The sequence below is a fragment of the Ceratocystis lukuohia genome, assembly GCF_044167205.1.
Source record: "Ceratocystis lukuohia strain C4212 chromosome Unknown Supercontig9_pilon, whole genome shotgun sequence".
NCBI classification, from domain to species: domain Eukaryota; kingdom Fungi; phylum Ascomycota; class Sordariomycetes; order Microascales; family Ceratocystidaceae; genus Ceratocystis; species Ceratocystis lukuohia.
The window spans coordinates 997369-1012627 of record NW_027263528.1 but is presented as its reverse complement, the minus strand read 5'-3'; the positions used below and the strand labels follow the sequence as shown (position 1 = coordinate 1012627).

Below are 15259 nucleotides of genomic sequence, written 5' to 3'. Positions count from 1 at the left end.
CGAAGCGTCAGCTTCGGAAGTCTGTCATAGAGTTTCCTTCCTTCATCATCAGGCATTTAAGAATCAGAAGAATCGACATACATTTTTAGGATCGCTATACGTACGAGACTCACGTATCTATATGCATCAACGTGAGTGATTATAGCACTTGTTTACTGTGGTCTAGACGGCCACACATCGCAACGACGCATTGGACGATGTGGAGGTTATGCATACCGAAAGATCAAGTTTTGGCATCAGGGAGGTGACTGCACCATGACAACTAATTAGCCCTGTATATTTGCTCCCCTGAAATGCTACCTGGTCAGCACGGGAACTTTGGAACCCGATATTATGAGAACTTGGTTGCGATTTAATGCAACAGTCTGCCATGTCCAGGTTGTTAGTGCATAGGGCAATAGGAAGTCATAACACCATGTGGACCAACCAGACTGGGCTATGCATCTTACTCCGAAATGCAACAGAGTAGCCTGTGGCCTTGATCGATTGCTATGAGATAAAAAATCAGGAGTTCGGTGCTAGGAAACATAGAGGTATTGCAAGAGATAAAGGGGTTATGTATGCCACTTATTTCAAAGTGAAGAAGCCCGGCATCTTCTTCCCGCCCCGATACTTCCATCATCTACTTTCTCTCACACTACGCTCTTTAGCCCTCACATTCTTTTCTTATCCCTCGCCATATTGTCGCCATGAGATTCCTTTCGGCCTGCCTCCCTTTGGCTTTATCGCTTCTTGGCCTTGCCCAGGCGACAGAGATGCCTCCTGGCTATGATAGATGGAGCCTTGGGAATATAGATGGCGTTACTCTCTTGGACGAAGACAAAAAATATCACTTGGTTGAGGTCATAAGGTTCCATCCATGGATGAAGGCAGCTACTATATACTTCGTTGATGAAGACATACAGCCCACGCGTGGCAGCAGGCTTGGCTTGGCCGAAATCTACAATGATTTGGCAAAAGAACGTGAACGCGACCCCAACGATATCGATTGGATCATTACTGAGGTTACGGAAGACTGGGAAACAGACGATCTCATTCGCGACATCCGCGAGAGCCGCGGAGTTGGTCCCACGGACGAGGTTGTGGTCGTTCCTGGTGACCCGGACTGGGACGGGATCTTCAGCACAAAGTACCACAAGTATGCATCACTAGTTAACCACAAGGAAATCGACAGAGTTTTGATAAGAACTGTCCAACGTGTCACATCTGGGGGGGTATCGAAACTCCGAGTGCTTTTACTTTTACTTGCCAACGAGAGAAACCGCCGGGGGCGAGCAGGATGAAGGGCTAATGAGCTGGGAGGAGGTAGGGAAGGAAGAATGGACCGCTACGCAGGATGAAGGGCCAATGAGCTGGGAGGAGGTATGGGAGGAAGAATGGACCGCTACGCAGGATGAAGGGCCAGTGAGCTGGGAGGAGGTATGGAAGGAAGAATGGACCGCTACGCAGGAAAGCGAGGAGGTAAAAGCCTGGGTGGAGAACCAGATGAGCGCGGAAGAAAATGACGCTGCACTAGAGGGTATGCTTGCTGAGGAAGAGATTGAGGAAGCCTCATCCCTGGCCTTGATGTATCGTAAGATAGCTGAATTGACTGGGGACGGCTATTAGGACAATGCTACCCCTTCTTCTTTGAGACGAGAAGCTGGTAGTAGTATGACTGCGTGCTGCAAGGGAGAAAAGCGAAGCCGCCATGCCACTACCAATTGTTCTTTTGACGCCTTTATACATGGTATGGCGTTATCTATCTTAACTAATAACATATCTGCAGTCTTTCTATCAATGACATCGCAAACCCAGTTAATGGCAGCTATTTTGCACTGCTTAACTGGAATATAGTATCTGTCGACTTCCTCTTGCCTCTATCTCTCTCTCTCTCTCTCTCTCTCCGTACATTAAGTGAGGAGGAGCGTATCAATGCCTGATTTCGTTTAACTGAACACTAGAACACTACGATTTCTGAGATTATTTCTCGCACGTGCTTGGATTATTAATGTGCCGCTTTTTAGCCATCTCAAGGACGGATCGTGCTCAAAACTCGACACGATGTAAGAAATGACCATTTTTCAACATCGTAAACCACCTAGTACTACCGATATGAGTAACGAGCAATTGTTTTCAGCGACACTGCTGCAAGATGCATAGAGCTAGCCGTGTGGTGGCAGCAAGCAGCAAATGACGCCAAGTGATAGAACTAGCTAACTACGCCTCAATATCTTGCGCAATTTATGGACCGCCCTTTGGCACCAGGGACACACCACACCCTATGCTATGAGAGCCACCTGACTTTGCATTTTGACATGCACTACTGTTCGATAACTACGCTCAGGCTTCGGGGGGGATTTGCTGTGTAAAATTGGTTTCCCTATAACGCAAAAGTTCGATGCTGACATGGAGCCATATGAAAGCCATGGCCTCATACGGATCGCTGCAGCTATGCATTTTAGTGGGAAGTGGGACGAGGTAATCAACGACTTCCGTTGACTTATGCGTAAAAACAAACCGAAAAGCACTGCTCGGGATTAAGAAACCCCGAAACTTCGTAGTTAGGGGAACGTGTAAGCCACTCATTTTGAGGCTCGGGAAATATAGCCCTTCCTTCAAATAGCTTTGAGTTGGCCATTCATCCGCTCTTCCGCTCTTCTACGTGACCACTCTTTGTTACATCCCTCATCACATTGCCACAATGTGATTACTTTCAGCTTCCTTGCATCTGGTTTTATTCATTTTTTTTGGCGTTGCACTGACTATCGTGGCTATAAGGCCAAGGGCTCTGCAGATAAAGATGGTGTTCTTTCCCATGATGAGGATCAAGACTACTAGTCTATAACGCAGTCATAAAAGTAGATAATAGGAGGACGTACTGAATGACCTGTAAAAAAAGAAGGAATAAGTGATGATTGAAGGTTTTCTGTATCTATCCAAGTCTAGTCCGAGGGGGCGGATCTCAGCCGGTTTATATATCCATCACTACCATGTTCTAGATCAGGCACATGGGCCTTGGAAGAAGAAGACCCTTCATGTCCGATACTAACCCTAGCACCTGGGCGAACAGGGCCAGGGTCAGCAATCCTGGTAACCCTGACTTAGGTTTCTATCCCGAGGTGGTGACTGACTATAAACACTGCCAATAACAAAATGGAGCCTAAATGCAGATGGGCATGGGCTACTGATTGTTTTGTTGTATTCATTGACACTTCCCTACGCTTTATCCCTGACTGATCTAAAAGCCAAGATTGCTAGAATGCGAAAGAGAATGCTGATGTCCCCTGTCTTCGGCTTTACCCGAACACTAGGCGCGTTCTAGCGCTGGGTGCGACAAAGATTAGTGCACAATTTTGCCCCCTTTTAAAGCTTTGATACATCATGCATTATTGTAGTAGCATACGATGTTCCCGAGATAGTGGCGATTTCACGAGCATACGAACCGTTCAAGCATGCGAGCCACCATCTACTATACCTGTATACAATCACCAATTAAACTATCACATGCTAAAGTAGGTCTCCTTCGAGTACCTGGAGTTAGATGTTTCAAACATCCCCTTCTTTTGGACCCAGGGACCCCATTATGCCTAGCTCTACCGCAGTTGCTATCACTGAACACTTGCTGCAGGCCGCCTTCACCTACTCACCATCTTCTTCAAATGCTCCCCAACTGCTTGGTTCATCGAGGTCCCTTTGAGAAAGAAGATGCAGCCCATATCCTACACACAGTGCTTCCCTTCCTGTCGAATCTTCGATCAAGGCTCCCGGGCGGCTAGGCATATGTGTACGGTCATAAAATGCCAAAGTTCTGGTAGTAGGAGGCTTAGTGCTGGCTGACATGTCATGTGTCGCGTTGCTAGCGCAGGGGATTGGCTATGACTTTCACAACGCTAAGCCGCATGTGGAGTCTCGCAAGCTTAAGCACACGACAAGCTTGGCCAGAGTCTATTATTGGAGAGTCAACATCGCATAATTAGCCCGAAGTGTCACCCGAGTGCTTTGCTTAGTAATTCTACTGTATAAGCTTGTGCGATTGACATGGTAGAATCTAGCGGCACCTCGCATGCTGGGTCTCCCCCCGTCTTGATAGCTTGAAGGGTTAGAGGTAGCTTGCAAAAGCCCCCGAGCCCATCGAGCGGCATAATCATTCTGCGTGACAAGGAATGGGAAAGGATCTTCGAAACCGAACACTACATGTATGCAGCACTAGTTGGCCGTAAAGCAGTCGACAAAGCGATCATCAGAACGGTCTGGCGCACTGTTTTTGGAAAGACATACGACACTGGTTGGTTTTACGTCCATTTTCCGAGCTGGCAATATAGAAAGCCCGAAGACCAGAAGTCCCCGGCAGCTGATGCTACAGAGGATGACGACACGATAAAGCGGTACGAGACATGGAAGAAGGAATGGAAGATGAAGTGGGGAGGCGAGTGGTTTAACGGGGAACAGAGAGAAGATCTGTTGATAGCTCTTTTCAACCTGCAATAGCGGCAGGAAGGTTCATCTCTAGCCGACGTGTATAATGAGATGCTCTACCTAATGACAAGAAGGTTATCCCAGTTTCTAGCATTTGGTTCGGCCCAACACTGTCTAGTATAGAAGCGCGATCGGACTTTGTGGCGTGGAGATAACAGTTCCATGAATGCCTTGCTTTTTCATGTTCTAGGCCGTGAAAAAGACTGTTGCATTTTAATTAACTTTGGCATCAGCCAACCGACCGGCATAGCACGGTGATGTTCGGTTTCGTGTAGCGGAATTCCGGATACGCGATGGATTGCTTGGTTTGCAGTTGGATATCGTTGCTATGATCCTTGGAGCTAATGTCTTTTAATAATCCCGCAAGTGCCTGTATTAACGACCATTGAGAAGAAATCTGTGTGATGAAGAGTATCAAGACCAAGGCTGACGAATCGGACACCTGGCGCCAGGTCGCATAGCAATTGAAACTGACCTTGACGATCTTGCATCTTTCATCTCCCAGCATTGCAATCACAAACTACCAAGACAAGTGTCTAAGAGTGTCGTCTTCCTCGTCTTCTAGCAGCGAAATGCAACATTAGTAATGAAGTCCAAATAAGGGGTTTAATAATAGAACGCTCGAAGAAGCACCGCGCTTCGTGCAAACCGCGCATTGGGTCACTGATGATGTATGTGTATAGAGAGCCAGGCTTTCACATCGGCGATCTATAGCGTATATACTATGACGGTAAACCGACTGTACGCCTTGACATGCATGCCCTGGTAGCTGATAACCGCGCTGAAATTTTAGTGTACTGTGTTAGGGGGGCTTGGTTTTTGACTTAATGCAAAAGTCTTCGTCGAGCCCGGATGTTGGCGCATGGGGCCACATGAAGTCACCATACCTTGTGGGGGCCATCATGGGCTATCCATTTTATCGAGGGATGCATGGGAATAGTTCACAGCTTTCGTTGATTTGCACGGAGAAGGAGAAGCAAGACTCGACGTTAATAGACCCGAGGGTGCTATCAAGAGATTGTTAAAAGGCCAGTGAATCCCGCCAACTTGGTGAGATTTGACATCTTTTCCCCATCGCAACATTTCCATCTTCTACCTTCTCTTACACTACACTCCTTAGCCCTCACATTCTTTTCTATATTCATCACCGTATCGCCACAATGAGATTCTTTTCTGCTTCGCTGCCTATGGCTCTATCCCTTCTCGGTCTTGCTCAGGCTGGACTCTTGGAGGATCATGGCTACCGGAGAATGAGCTCTGGAGATATCGAGGCTGTCTTTTTCGCCGATGGGAGCGGAAATTCCCAGCTGATGGATATCATCAGCTTCCACCCCTGGATGAAGATGGCCACGCTCTACGTGGCTGATGACGAAATAGAGCCGGAGCACCCGAACAAGCTTAGCCTGTCCGAGATCTACAATGCCCTTGCGGAAGAGCACAACCGCCTGCCTAGCGCTATCGATTGGATCGTTACTGAGGTTGCAGGAGATGAAAAAATAGGCACCATGATTGCTGAGATTCGTGAAGGTCGCAAACTTGGCCCTAACGACGAGGTCGTCATCATTCCTGGCGACATGGAGTGGAATGCTATCTTGGACACCGATTACTACATGAATGCGGCACTGGTTAACCGCAAAGCAATCGACAAAGTCATCATCAGAACCACCTCGCGGACTATGTTTGACAAAACCTTTGACATCAGTTCCATGCACTTCCATTTCCCAGGCAACACTTTCAGAAAACCGGGAACAGAGCCGATTGCATCAGCCGATGGCACGACGGTTAGCGACACCATGAAGTGGGAGGACGTGTGGAATATGGAGTACAAAAAGATGTCGAAAATGGTGTGGGAAAACGAAGAGGAGGAAGCGTTAGCATTGAAGGATTTCATGAGCAAGGAAGATGCCGTGGAAGTTTCGTCCTTGGCCGATCTGTATACATCGATGCTCCGTGATGTCGAAGCGACAGAGGAGAGCGAAGATGCCCCTGTTTCTCGCATTTAGCGGACGGCTTGATGCTCCCTGTCACGGAAGCAAGATTGGACTTCCTGACGTGGAAAAAAGGCGCCCTTTGCATTCTGTACTGCTTTTTTTGTTCAACTATGATAGAAAATGGAATTTTACTTTAATCACCTATATGCTCAAAAGCTTGATCCATCCATGGCTAGTTAGCAGGAGACTTCTGAGTCAGGCTATCAACCTACATAGTAATATCCATACAGTAGATAGACCATCCTCATGATGAGCGGCGCGTAGGTAGCTTTCCACCGATCAGTAGGATCCTTCATTCGCGCTTGCCCATAATTGCATAAGCGCTTGTATTCACGTGTTGGTGTATTTTTTCTAGCGCTATGATGGATCGCATGAAAACCAAGTCCAGCTTTAATAATGTTTCAATATTGCAGACCCCAGACTGCCAAGACGCAGGCGACAAATAATATGCTCTCCGCTCCACAGCTGTAGCGTGGCGCACCATATATTTTAAGTGGCGTCTTGTATATGCCCCACTTCTTCATACCTCTTGTAGCTGAACCCATGATAGGGTTAGCACCCTATCTTGAATCCTCATGAGCGCCGAAGTCCAAGGACATAGTGTAGAAGTACAACCTTTAATAAATCAACTGATTCAAACATTAAGATCTGTTCTACAACAGCTGAACAAATAGGACTAGAGTACAATAAAACTAGGCGGCAAAACACCCTCAGCACCTGTCAGATCACGTCGGAAATGAAATTGCGGCCTTTCATATTGCATACTGGGTTAATCACGACGCCATGTGCATGGAGAGGCCGGGCTTTGGCGACAGAGACTTGGCATATACTATGACAGTCAGCTAGCTCTATAAATTGACATACATTGCTAGCGCATTATTGTGCTGCAGTTTTAGACTACTGACTAGTAGAAACATTTCAGTAGTTTAATGCAAAAGTCTTCGTCGAGCTCGGGATGTTGGTGCATGGGGCCACATGAAGTCACCATACCTTGTGGGGGCCATTTCGAGAAATGCAGAAAAATATTGCATAGTGTTCATAGATTAAAATAAGAAAACGAAGTGCGAAAAGCATGGCTAGGCGCTGGATAAGTTCACGGGCTGTCGTTCACAGGCTGTATCCCGACCCCCATTAAGGCTCTTGAGTTGTAGCATCCATGCTCTCCCCATCCTCCTATCTCAATCATATAATTTCCATCACACCACACTATTTTGGCCCCCACGCTCACTTGATACCGCTCACTACGCCATCGCCATGTGATTCTCTTCGGCTTTCCTGCCTTTGGCTCTATTCTTTTTCTCCCTTGCTCAGGCAAACATCTTTCAGGCCAACGTCAAAGCTAGCCATGGGAATGTACATTCTGTTCTTTTCCGTGATGCAGAGGGAGAATATTAATTGACTGTCACTATTAGCTTTCATCTCTAGATGAAAATGGCCGCTCTTCACCTGGCTGATAACGACATAGAGCCTAAGCACCCGAACAAGCTTGGCTTCGCTGACATCTACACTAGCCTTGCGGAAGGGCATAACTGCCACCCTGACGATGTCGATTGCATTGTGACTGAGATCGCAAACGATCCAGAAAAGGAAAAGTTCACTGCCAGCATGCGCGAGGGCCGGAGTGTTGGTTCCAAGGAAGAGATGACAATCATTCCCGGTGACAAGGGGTGGAACGAAATCTTGCGCACCAAGTACTACAAGTATGCAGCGCTGTTTAACGGCAAAGCACTTGACAAGGTTATTGTCAGAACGCACGAAAGTAATTTGTCTGATGTCACGTTCGATGTCGATACCTTCCGCTTTTATTTCCCGGCCTGGGACACCAGAATGCCAGGAGGCAAGACGCTTAAATCAGCCGATGGAACGCAGATTGAAGATACGATGAATTGAAAAGATGTGTTGAAGATGGCGTGGAAGAAAAAGTTGGAAGGCCAACCGGAGGGGGACGTGATGGAAGTAGCGTGCATTCCTCATAATACAATTCCTCCATCTACTCTATCCTTCCAGACCTCGATCAGGGGGACTCTCTATCCAACGTTCTCGAGAACTATGCGGTACGCCTTCCTTGTGCATCAGCTCCATCATATCCTAGCACATCTAAGCGCCTTTTAAAAATATGGCCAACTAAGCAGCAAGTGAGTGTGAAGAAGCTGGATCTGCTACCGGGCCACACGGAGCTGAATGTTGAAATGCTTCCTTTCTTCTGCGGGAACACTGTATATTGATTGGCTGGCGACTGTCGAGTGAAGCTTGGAGACTTTCAACTCGAACGTGCGAATGTGAACATGCTGAAAGTTCATTTACATTATTCATGGTATCCTGGAGCATGGAGCAGAGTGTATCATCCTGCATAGACAAGCAGAGCTTTAGAGTACACCACGGCCAAGGTATGTTAGAAGTTCTCTCGACGCTTACAGCCACGAGACAACACTAAATGCAGTGGCAGTGAAGGAACAACAAACTGTCCGCAGCCTCACAGGGCACAAAATGTTGGTAATCAAGTCTGCCATTTTCCGTGTTGCATACTGGACTATCCACAATGCCAGTGCCAAGACAGGCTATAGTATACAGGCCTTGGCGTCACAGGCTTGCGCTATACCGTGACAATCAACTGGCTCAGCGCGCCTCGACACGCAGGATTACTTGAAAAATTAAAGCTGGCTCTAGATGATAGTTCACGGAGGCTTTTTCTTTTATTTAACGCAAAAAAGGCCTTCATCAAGCCTATAATGCTCGCGCATAGGGCCATATGTAGTCACCACATCCTGTGTAGATCATAGCTGCTCCATTTTGTCAAGAAATGCAAAAAAAAAGCTTCACAGCCTGCAGTAGTTCTTGCTGAGAAAGAGGTCAACAACAAGCATGTGTTGGAGCTGCATGGCTGATCAGATGTTGTTGAGAAGAAGTAGTTATAAGGCTGCTGTATCTCGCCGGCCTCATCAAGTCTAACATCTCCACCCCACCCTGCTCTATTTCTATCATCGACTTTCCCCTACATTACATTCATCAGGCCTCGCCACACATCGCCGCAATGAAGTTTCTTTTGGCTTCTTTGCAGCTGGTTTCATCCCTGGCCAGTCTTGTCCAGGCTGGAGTCCTAGAGAGCAATGGCTACCGAAGAATAGTCACTGGAGATATAGATTCTGTTATTTACAATGATGACAATGGGGTATACCAGCTAGCTGACGCTATTGCATTCCACCCCTGGATGAAGATGGCCACTCTTTACATGGTTGATAACGATTTTCAGTCTGAGGGCCAGAACAAGCTTGGCCTCGCCGAAATCTACACTGCTCTTGCGCAAAAGCATAATCGCAAAGTTGACGACATCGACTGGATCGTTACTGAGGTTGTGGAAGACGCAGAAATGGACGGCCTAATCCGCGGGCTTCGCAAAGGCCGCGGCGTTGGCCCTACTGACGAAATCTCGATCGTTGCCGGCGATGAGGAGTGGAACACGATGTTGGACACCAAGTACTACATGTATGCGGCACTGGTGAACCCTAAAGCAATTGACAAAATAATTATCACGACGGTCAAGCGTAGTCTCTATGGATACACCCACGACATGCAGTGCATCCACTTTTACTTCCCGAGCTGGGAGTATAGGCTCCCGGAAGATAAGAAACCTCCATTGCCCGATGCTACGGAGAAAGACGACAAGATGAAGTGGGAGGCGATATGGAAGAAAGCGTGGAAGCAGAAGTGGGAAGTTGAGTGGGAACATGAGCCGAGAATTGAATGGAACAGCGAAACAGAGGAGTCGGCTGTGCTGAAGGTTCTGTTTGGCGTGGAAAAGAACCAGGAATTTACATCCCTGGCCGAGATGTATCGCACTCTGTACCCGATTATCGGACGTACCAGGTGGAGACTCGGAGAAATGGTGCCCCCTGCCTCTCCCACTTGATCGGTGATTTGGCACATCCCCAGACACGTGGAAGGCGGGCGAGACTTGATGGTGCCGAGGAAAGCGGTTCTTCAAATGCTAATCTTCCCTTGGCAATGTTCCAAATTATAATGGACAAGACTATCACATCTTAATTGACGACATTGTAGAATAGATCTTAAATGTTGAATCAGTTGGTTTATTAAAGGGTTTAAGTCTATACTACGTGGGCATCAGGTTTTTTCTACATGGGCATCGGGCTTATGTGGGCATCAGGCTTTATGCACTCTGATTGGCTCTAGCTTACAGGTACAAGGCCCATAAAGGCGGTGAAGCATGTGCACTAACAGTGGGCCAGATTTACGTAAGCCGCACAGCCGTGTGCGCCTATTGGGGCCCCAAATCTCAAGGATTCTTTACAAGTAGCAACACTACAGTTGGTGTGAATTTCTTCTTCCAGAAGGGCCATCTCACAACCTTTGTCTCTATACTATTTATTTGAGCTGCCTTTATACCCAAATATAACCACTTGATTCTCATTCTCTAAATACAATGCAATCTCCCTCTCTGTCCATTAGATACAAAGCTTGTTATTCTTCAGTATCTTTATCTATCCTTCTCTAGATGTCAGCTACACCCCTTCTTCCTGTTCTGAGAGGATTATCCCCCAGCTCCCAGGTGACCTCAGCCTCTATACAGCCATTCTCTGCCTTACTCTACTGGCTGTCATGAGGTTGTTTTCCTGAGTAGGTGCAGCTACATCATAGTACTTAAGAGTAATAACATAGGATAAAGAAATCATATATCAGTGAAGTCTTCAACACAAAGAGTATCCTGTCCTTTTTACATTTCTTTGTATAAGTATCAGCCATAGAATTGGCCAGGGGAGAGAGGTACATTGGCAGAATTCCAGAGCATAGAATGCACTAACAGACACATTTCTAGCCAATCAGAGTGTGTAAATTGATGCCCACATAAGCCCGATGCCCGTGTAGAAAAAACCTGATGCCCACGTAGTAGCTGCCATGTACCTCATGCCGGCCTACAGCAAAATCTTGCTTAGGTAATTCAAAAAATACTAGGGAGGGGGCGCATAAAAGAAATGGGGCGCGCATGTAGGCGGCGCCGTTTGGAAGTTGCACTTTACGTCAGCCAATCAAACAGTGGCAATGCTCTTACACCAAACAATAACATTCTGATATTATCTTCGTGTAACTAAGCAACGGAACTAAATTTCCGGCCCCCAACGGTCTGCTTAATCTATAGTTGGATATTAATGCAGGGAAACGTGAATCGATAGATTGATATCTTTCCGGCCAAGCCTAATACGGATTGTGTGTATAGCTGCAAGCCATCTTGGTATTCTTTCAATATGGCAGTCCCAAAACTGCCAGGCGGATCGGGCTTTGAAGTTATACAGCTGCCCTCATCACGACAGGCAGCTGTCTCTCTAACCTTGATGTACATGGGCAGCTAGTGATGGCTCTGTAGTTTTTGAGTACGTCGTTATGGTAACTTGCTTTTGATTTTATGCAAGTCTTCCCGTCAAAGCCGGGATTTTGGCGCATGGGGCGACATGAAGCCACCACCGCACCCTATATGGATCACGCTGGGCTATTCATGTTGTCAACAAATACAAAACAATGGAGCTTGGTCGAAGTTGTCTTGTATAAAGAAAACAAAAACCATGTCTCGTGATTGAAGGATTCTTTGTTACTTTTGAATGGTAGTGAAGAGGTCAATCTATTCCACGCAGTTCATGAAGCGAGACATTCTATGTCCTATCATAGTCCTGCTATTTTCATCCTTCATCCTGTACCTTCTCTTGCGCCTCGCTCTTTAGCCCGCACATCTTTCCCATACTCCTGACCACGCCGCCGCCATGAAAGTCTCTCTGGCGTCCTTACCGTTATTTTTATCCCTTCTGCATCTCGCCCAGGCTGCGACTCTCGAGGACCACGGGTACCATAAGATCAGCAGCGGAGATATAGATGCGGTCCTCTCCCGCGATAAGCAAGGAAATCATCTGGTGGTTGACAGCATTAGATTCCACCCCTTGATGAAGATGGCCACCATCTATATTGCCAGCAACGAAATGGAGTTTGAGCACGAAAAGAAGCTTGGCCTGTCTGAAATCTACACTGCTCTTGCAAAGGAGCATAACCGCGAGCCCGAAGAAATCGATTGGGTCGTTACTGAGGTCACGGAAGACCAGGAAATCGAGCAGGCCCTTCGTGAGATCCGCAAGAGTCGCAACGTTGGTCCTAGAGACGACGTCACCATCGTGCCCAGAGATTACGAGTGGGATGAGATTATGGACACCAAGTACTACATGCATGCAGAGCTGGTTAACCAAAGAAAGATCGACAAGATTATTCTCAGAAAACACAGGCGCATAATATATAACCTCGCGTTAGACTTCGATTCATTTCATTTTCATTTCTCGGCGGGGCAATACGGGGAGCCGGGAGACGAGACGCCCGCATCCGCCGATGTCACAGAAAATAGCGAGGACATGACGTGGGAGGAAGTGTGGAAGAGCGAGTGGAAGGAGAAGTTGGACGGCAAGGGGAAAATGGTATCAAAGATTGATTGGGGGAGCGAGGAATACCAAGCTGCTATATTTAGCGGTCTCCTTGGGTTGGATGAACAGTGGGAAGCTTCAGCTCTAATGGGTATTGATACCCAGGTTGCTGATTGGATGTCGGCCAACAAGGGGAGTAACGATAGCCCTGTTTCTCGCGCCTAGCCCACTCTACACTCTAGTCTAGAAAATAAGCGAGACTTGACTTCAAGATGCGAAAGAAACCACTCTTTGCACGCCACGCTGTGTTTCACATTCCGAGCTAACATGATCAATATAAGTACACTGTAGCCGCTTCCACATGCCCATGCTCGATTTGCAAGAGTCTACGAGTCCAACAGTTGTCATTTCCCATCAGCTAAACAACCCAAAGCCTCCGCACGCATGAAAAGAAAAGTTTAAATGCTCAACTCCGTAGCCGGGTGACAGGCAGCACGGCTCCCGGGCTGCCAACATGCTGCTTAGCTTGCAACTGATGCAGAGCATCCTCTCAATGCCGAGATATCACCACTTGAGCATAGGGCGATAGAGCCCCACACACGAAGTCCGCAATGTCAAAGTCCTCTAGTGGATGGTAGATAAATAGATCGTCAACTCAAGGAATTCAAGGGGCATGGCTCCAGAATACAACAGCGGCTAACACATTCAAGCGCTAATTTCCGCTTGACACCGCGGCTACTGCGGCTACCCGAAAAACGACAAACCTTATTGCTATAGGATACGAGCGCTTAAGCAAGGAATTTGATGTTGTATCTCGGATCAATGCAAAAGTCCAGGTCAACCCCGGGATGTGAGCGCATGGGCCGACATGAAGTCAGCACACCCTACGCTGGCCACTCTAAGCTATCCTTTTTGTCGAAAAATGTAGGATGATTGTTTATGGGCTACATTAATCTGTAAACGAAATGCAAAAAGGCCTCCGAACATGTCTGCGTGCTCGTGAATCATTAGTTGCAACTGAAAGATATTTAAGAGGATCATATCTGACACCCACCTCTGAATTCAAAATGCACGACATCTTCTTCCCACAACTCTATCTTAGCCACATACCTTTCTCCTACTCTACACTCTCTAGCACCGGCTCGCTTATTTTCCTCGTCAACTCGTCACTATGAGATTCTCTTCGGCTTCATTGCCTTTGGCTCTATCCCTCCTCAACCTTGCCCAGGGTGCCCTCCTTGAGGACCATGGCTACAAGAAAATCAGCTTGGAATACATGGACGCAGTCCTTCCTACTAATGTAGGTGCCGGATATCGGTTCTTGGACATCTTCGCCTTCTATCCCTGGATGGATTCTGCCGTTATGTACACCATCAACGACCACAAAGAGCCTGAGCGCAAGGGCAAGCTGAGCACGGCTGAAATCTACAATGCTCTTGCAAAGGAGCGTAACATCAACCCAGAAAAAGTTGAGTGGGTTATATTCGAAATCGACGATGATAAGGACATGGTCAGCCAAATTGAACGTATTCGCATTGGCCGCTACGTTGATGATACGGACGAAGTGGTAATATACCCTGGCGACATGGAATGGGACACGATGCGCAATAGCCAGTACTTCAAGCATGCGACACAGGTTAATCAGAGGGCCGTTGAAAAGATTATTGTCAGGACTATCAAACGCAAGGTACTTGGACAAGATTACCAGGTCGATTGCTTTCACTTTTACTTCCCAACACCAGAAACCAAGAAGCTAGAAGGTACAGCATCTGTGTCGGTCAACGACAGGCCAAAGGATGGAGGAAGTGAGTGGGAGAATGCATGGAAGAAGGAATTGAAGAAGATGTGGAAAGTCGACTGGGAAAGCGACGAAGCTGAGGAGAAGGCATTGACGGACTTTCTTTCTCAGCAGGAACAGCAAGAAATGGAATCCTTTCTCGCTCTGCATCATGAGGTTAGAGTCTTGTTCCCAGAACTCGCCGGGGACGTCGATTCTTCTTCTTTTGATTTTAGCACTTAGAGCAAAGTCTGTACTTTGTAGAACAGTGTTAGTCCATTACTACGTCTTACGAGCAAAACCGAGGGGTATTGATTGCACAACTATTCGCCATAGTGTTGATACTTCAATAGATAACGTGTGTTGTAAGCGAGTGCCCCCAAAAGTATCGACCCTAGAGACAGAACATGGCATATAATACAATACAGCATTTAATCAATTGAAACTATTTACTATTGTTCCCCAGATGTTTCAACAGCTTGGCATGTCTCTGAGTTATGATCAGCCTTACCACAAGCGCCGTCCCTGACCACCACTCTTGGATCATTCCGCCATCACCTGCACATGAACGCCTTTCTGATCATTTGCTTGCCTACCATCATGTACAGTCGTCGTTCCTGTAT

At 47.1% G+C, this 15259-nt stretch overlaps 6 protein-coding genes across 6 annotated transcripts; all 6 read left to right on the top strand.

Moving 5' to 3' along the window:
- Window positions 1-689: 689 nt before the first annotated feature.
- HOO65_090240 (uncharacterized protein) lies at window positions 690-1922 on the top strand (the record flags this gene model as incomplete). The annotated part of the gene is made up of 3 exons (XM_071004556.1): window positions 690-1214; window positions 1336-1573; window positions 1837-1922. 3 exons carry the CDS (start codon window positions 690-692, stop codon window positions 1920-1922), a joined length of 849 nt encoding a protein of 282 aa, XP_070856126.1.
- Window positions 1923-5618: 3696 nt separating this feature from the next.
- Window positions 5619-6461, top strand: HOO65_090239 (uncharacterized protein; the record flags this gene model as incomplete). The annotated part of the gene is made up of 1 exon (XM_071001658.1): window positions 5619-6461. The coding sequence occupies one exon, from the start codon at window positions 5619-5621 to the stop codon at window positions 6459-6461; it is 843 nt and encodes a 280-aa protein (XP_070856125.1).
- A 1419-nt stretch (window positions 6462-7880) lies between these two features.
- On the top strand, window positions 7881-8339 carry HOO65_090238 (uncharacterized protein; the record flags this gene model as incomplete). The annotated part of the gene is made up of 1 exon (XM_071001657.1): window positions 7881-8339. The coding sequence occupies one exon, from the start codon at window positions 7881-7883 to the stop codon at window positions 8337-8339; it is 459 nt and encodes a 152-aa protein (XP_070856124.1).
- Window positions 8340-9480: 1141 nt separating this feature from the next.
- Window positions 9481-10356, top strand: HOO65_090237 (uncharacterized protein; the record flags this gene model as incomplete). Its single annotated transcript, XM_071001656.1, has 1 exon — window positions 9481-10356. One exon carries the CDS (start codon window positions 9481-9483, stop codon window positions 10354-10356), a length of 876 nt encoding a protein of 291 aa, XP_070856123.1.
- A 1861-nt stretch (window positions 10357-12217) lies between these two features.
- On the top strand, window positions 12218-13084 carry HOO65_090236 (uncharacterized protein; the record flags this gene model as incomplete). The annotated part of the gene is made up of 1 exon (XM_071001655.1): window positions 12218-13084. The coding sequence occupies one exon, from the start codon at window positions 12218-12220 to the stop codon at window positions 13082-13084; it is 867 nt and encodes a 288-aa protein (XP_070856122.1).
- Window positions 13085-14030: 946 nt separating this feature from the next.
- HOO65_090235 (uncharacterized protein) lies at window positions 14031-14879 on the top strand (the record flags this gene model as incomplete). The annotated part of the gene is made up of 1 exon (XM_071001654.1): window positions 14031-14879. The coding sequence occupies one exon, from the start codon at window positions 14031-14033 to the stop codon at window positions 14877-14879; it is 849 nt and encodes a 282-aa protein (XP_070856121.1).
- Window positions 14880-15259: the final 380 nt, after the last annotated feature.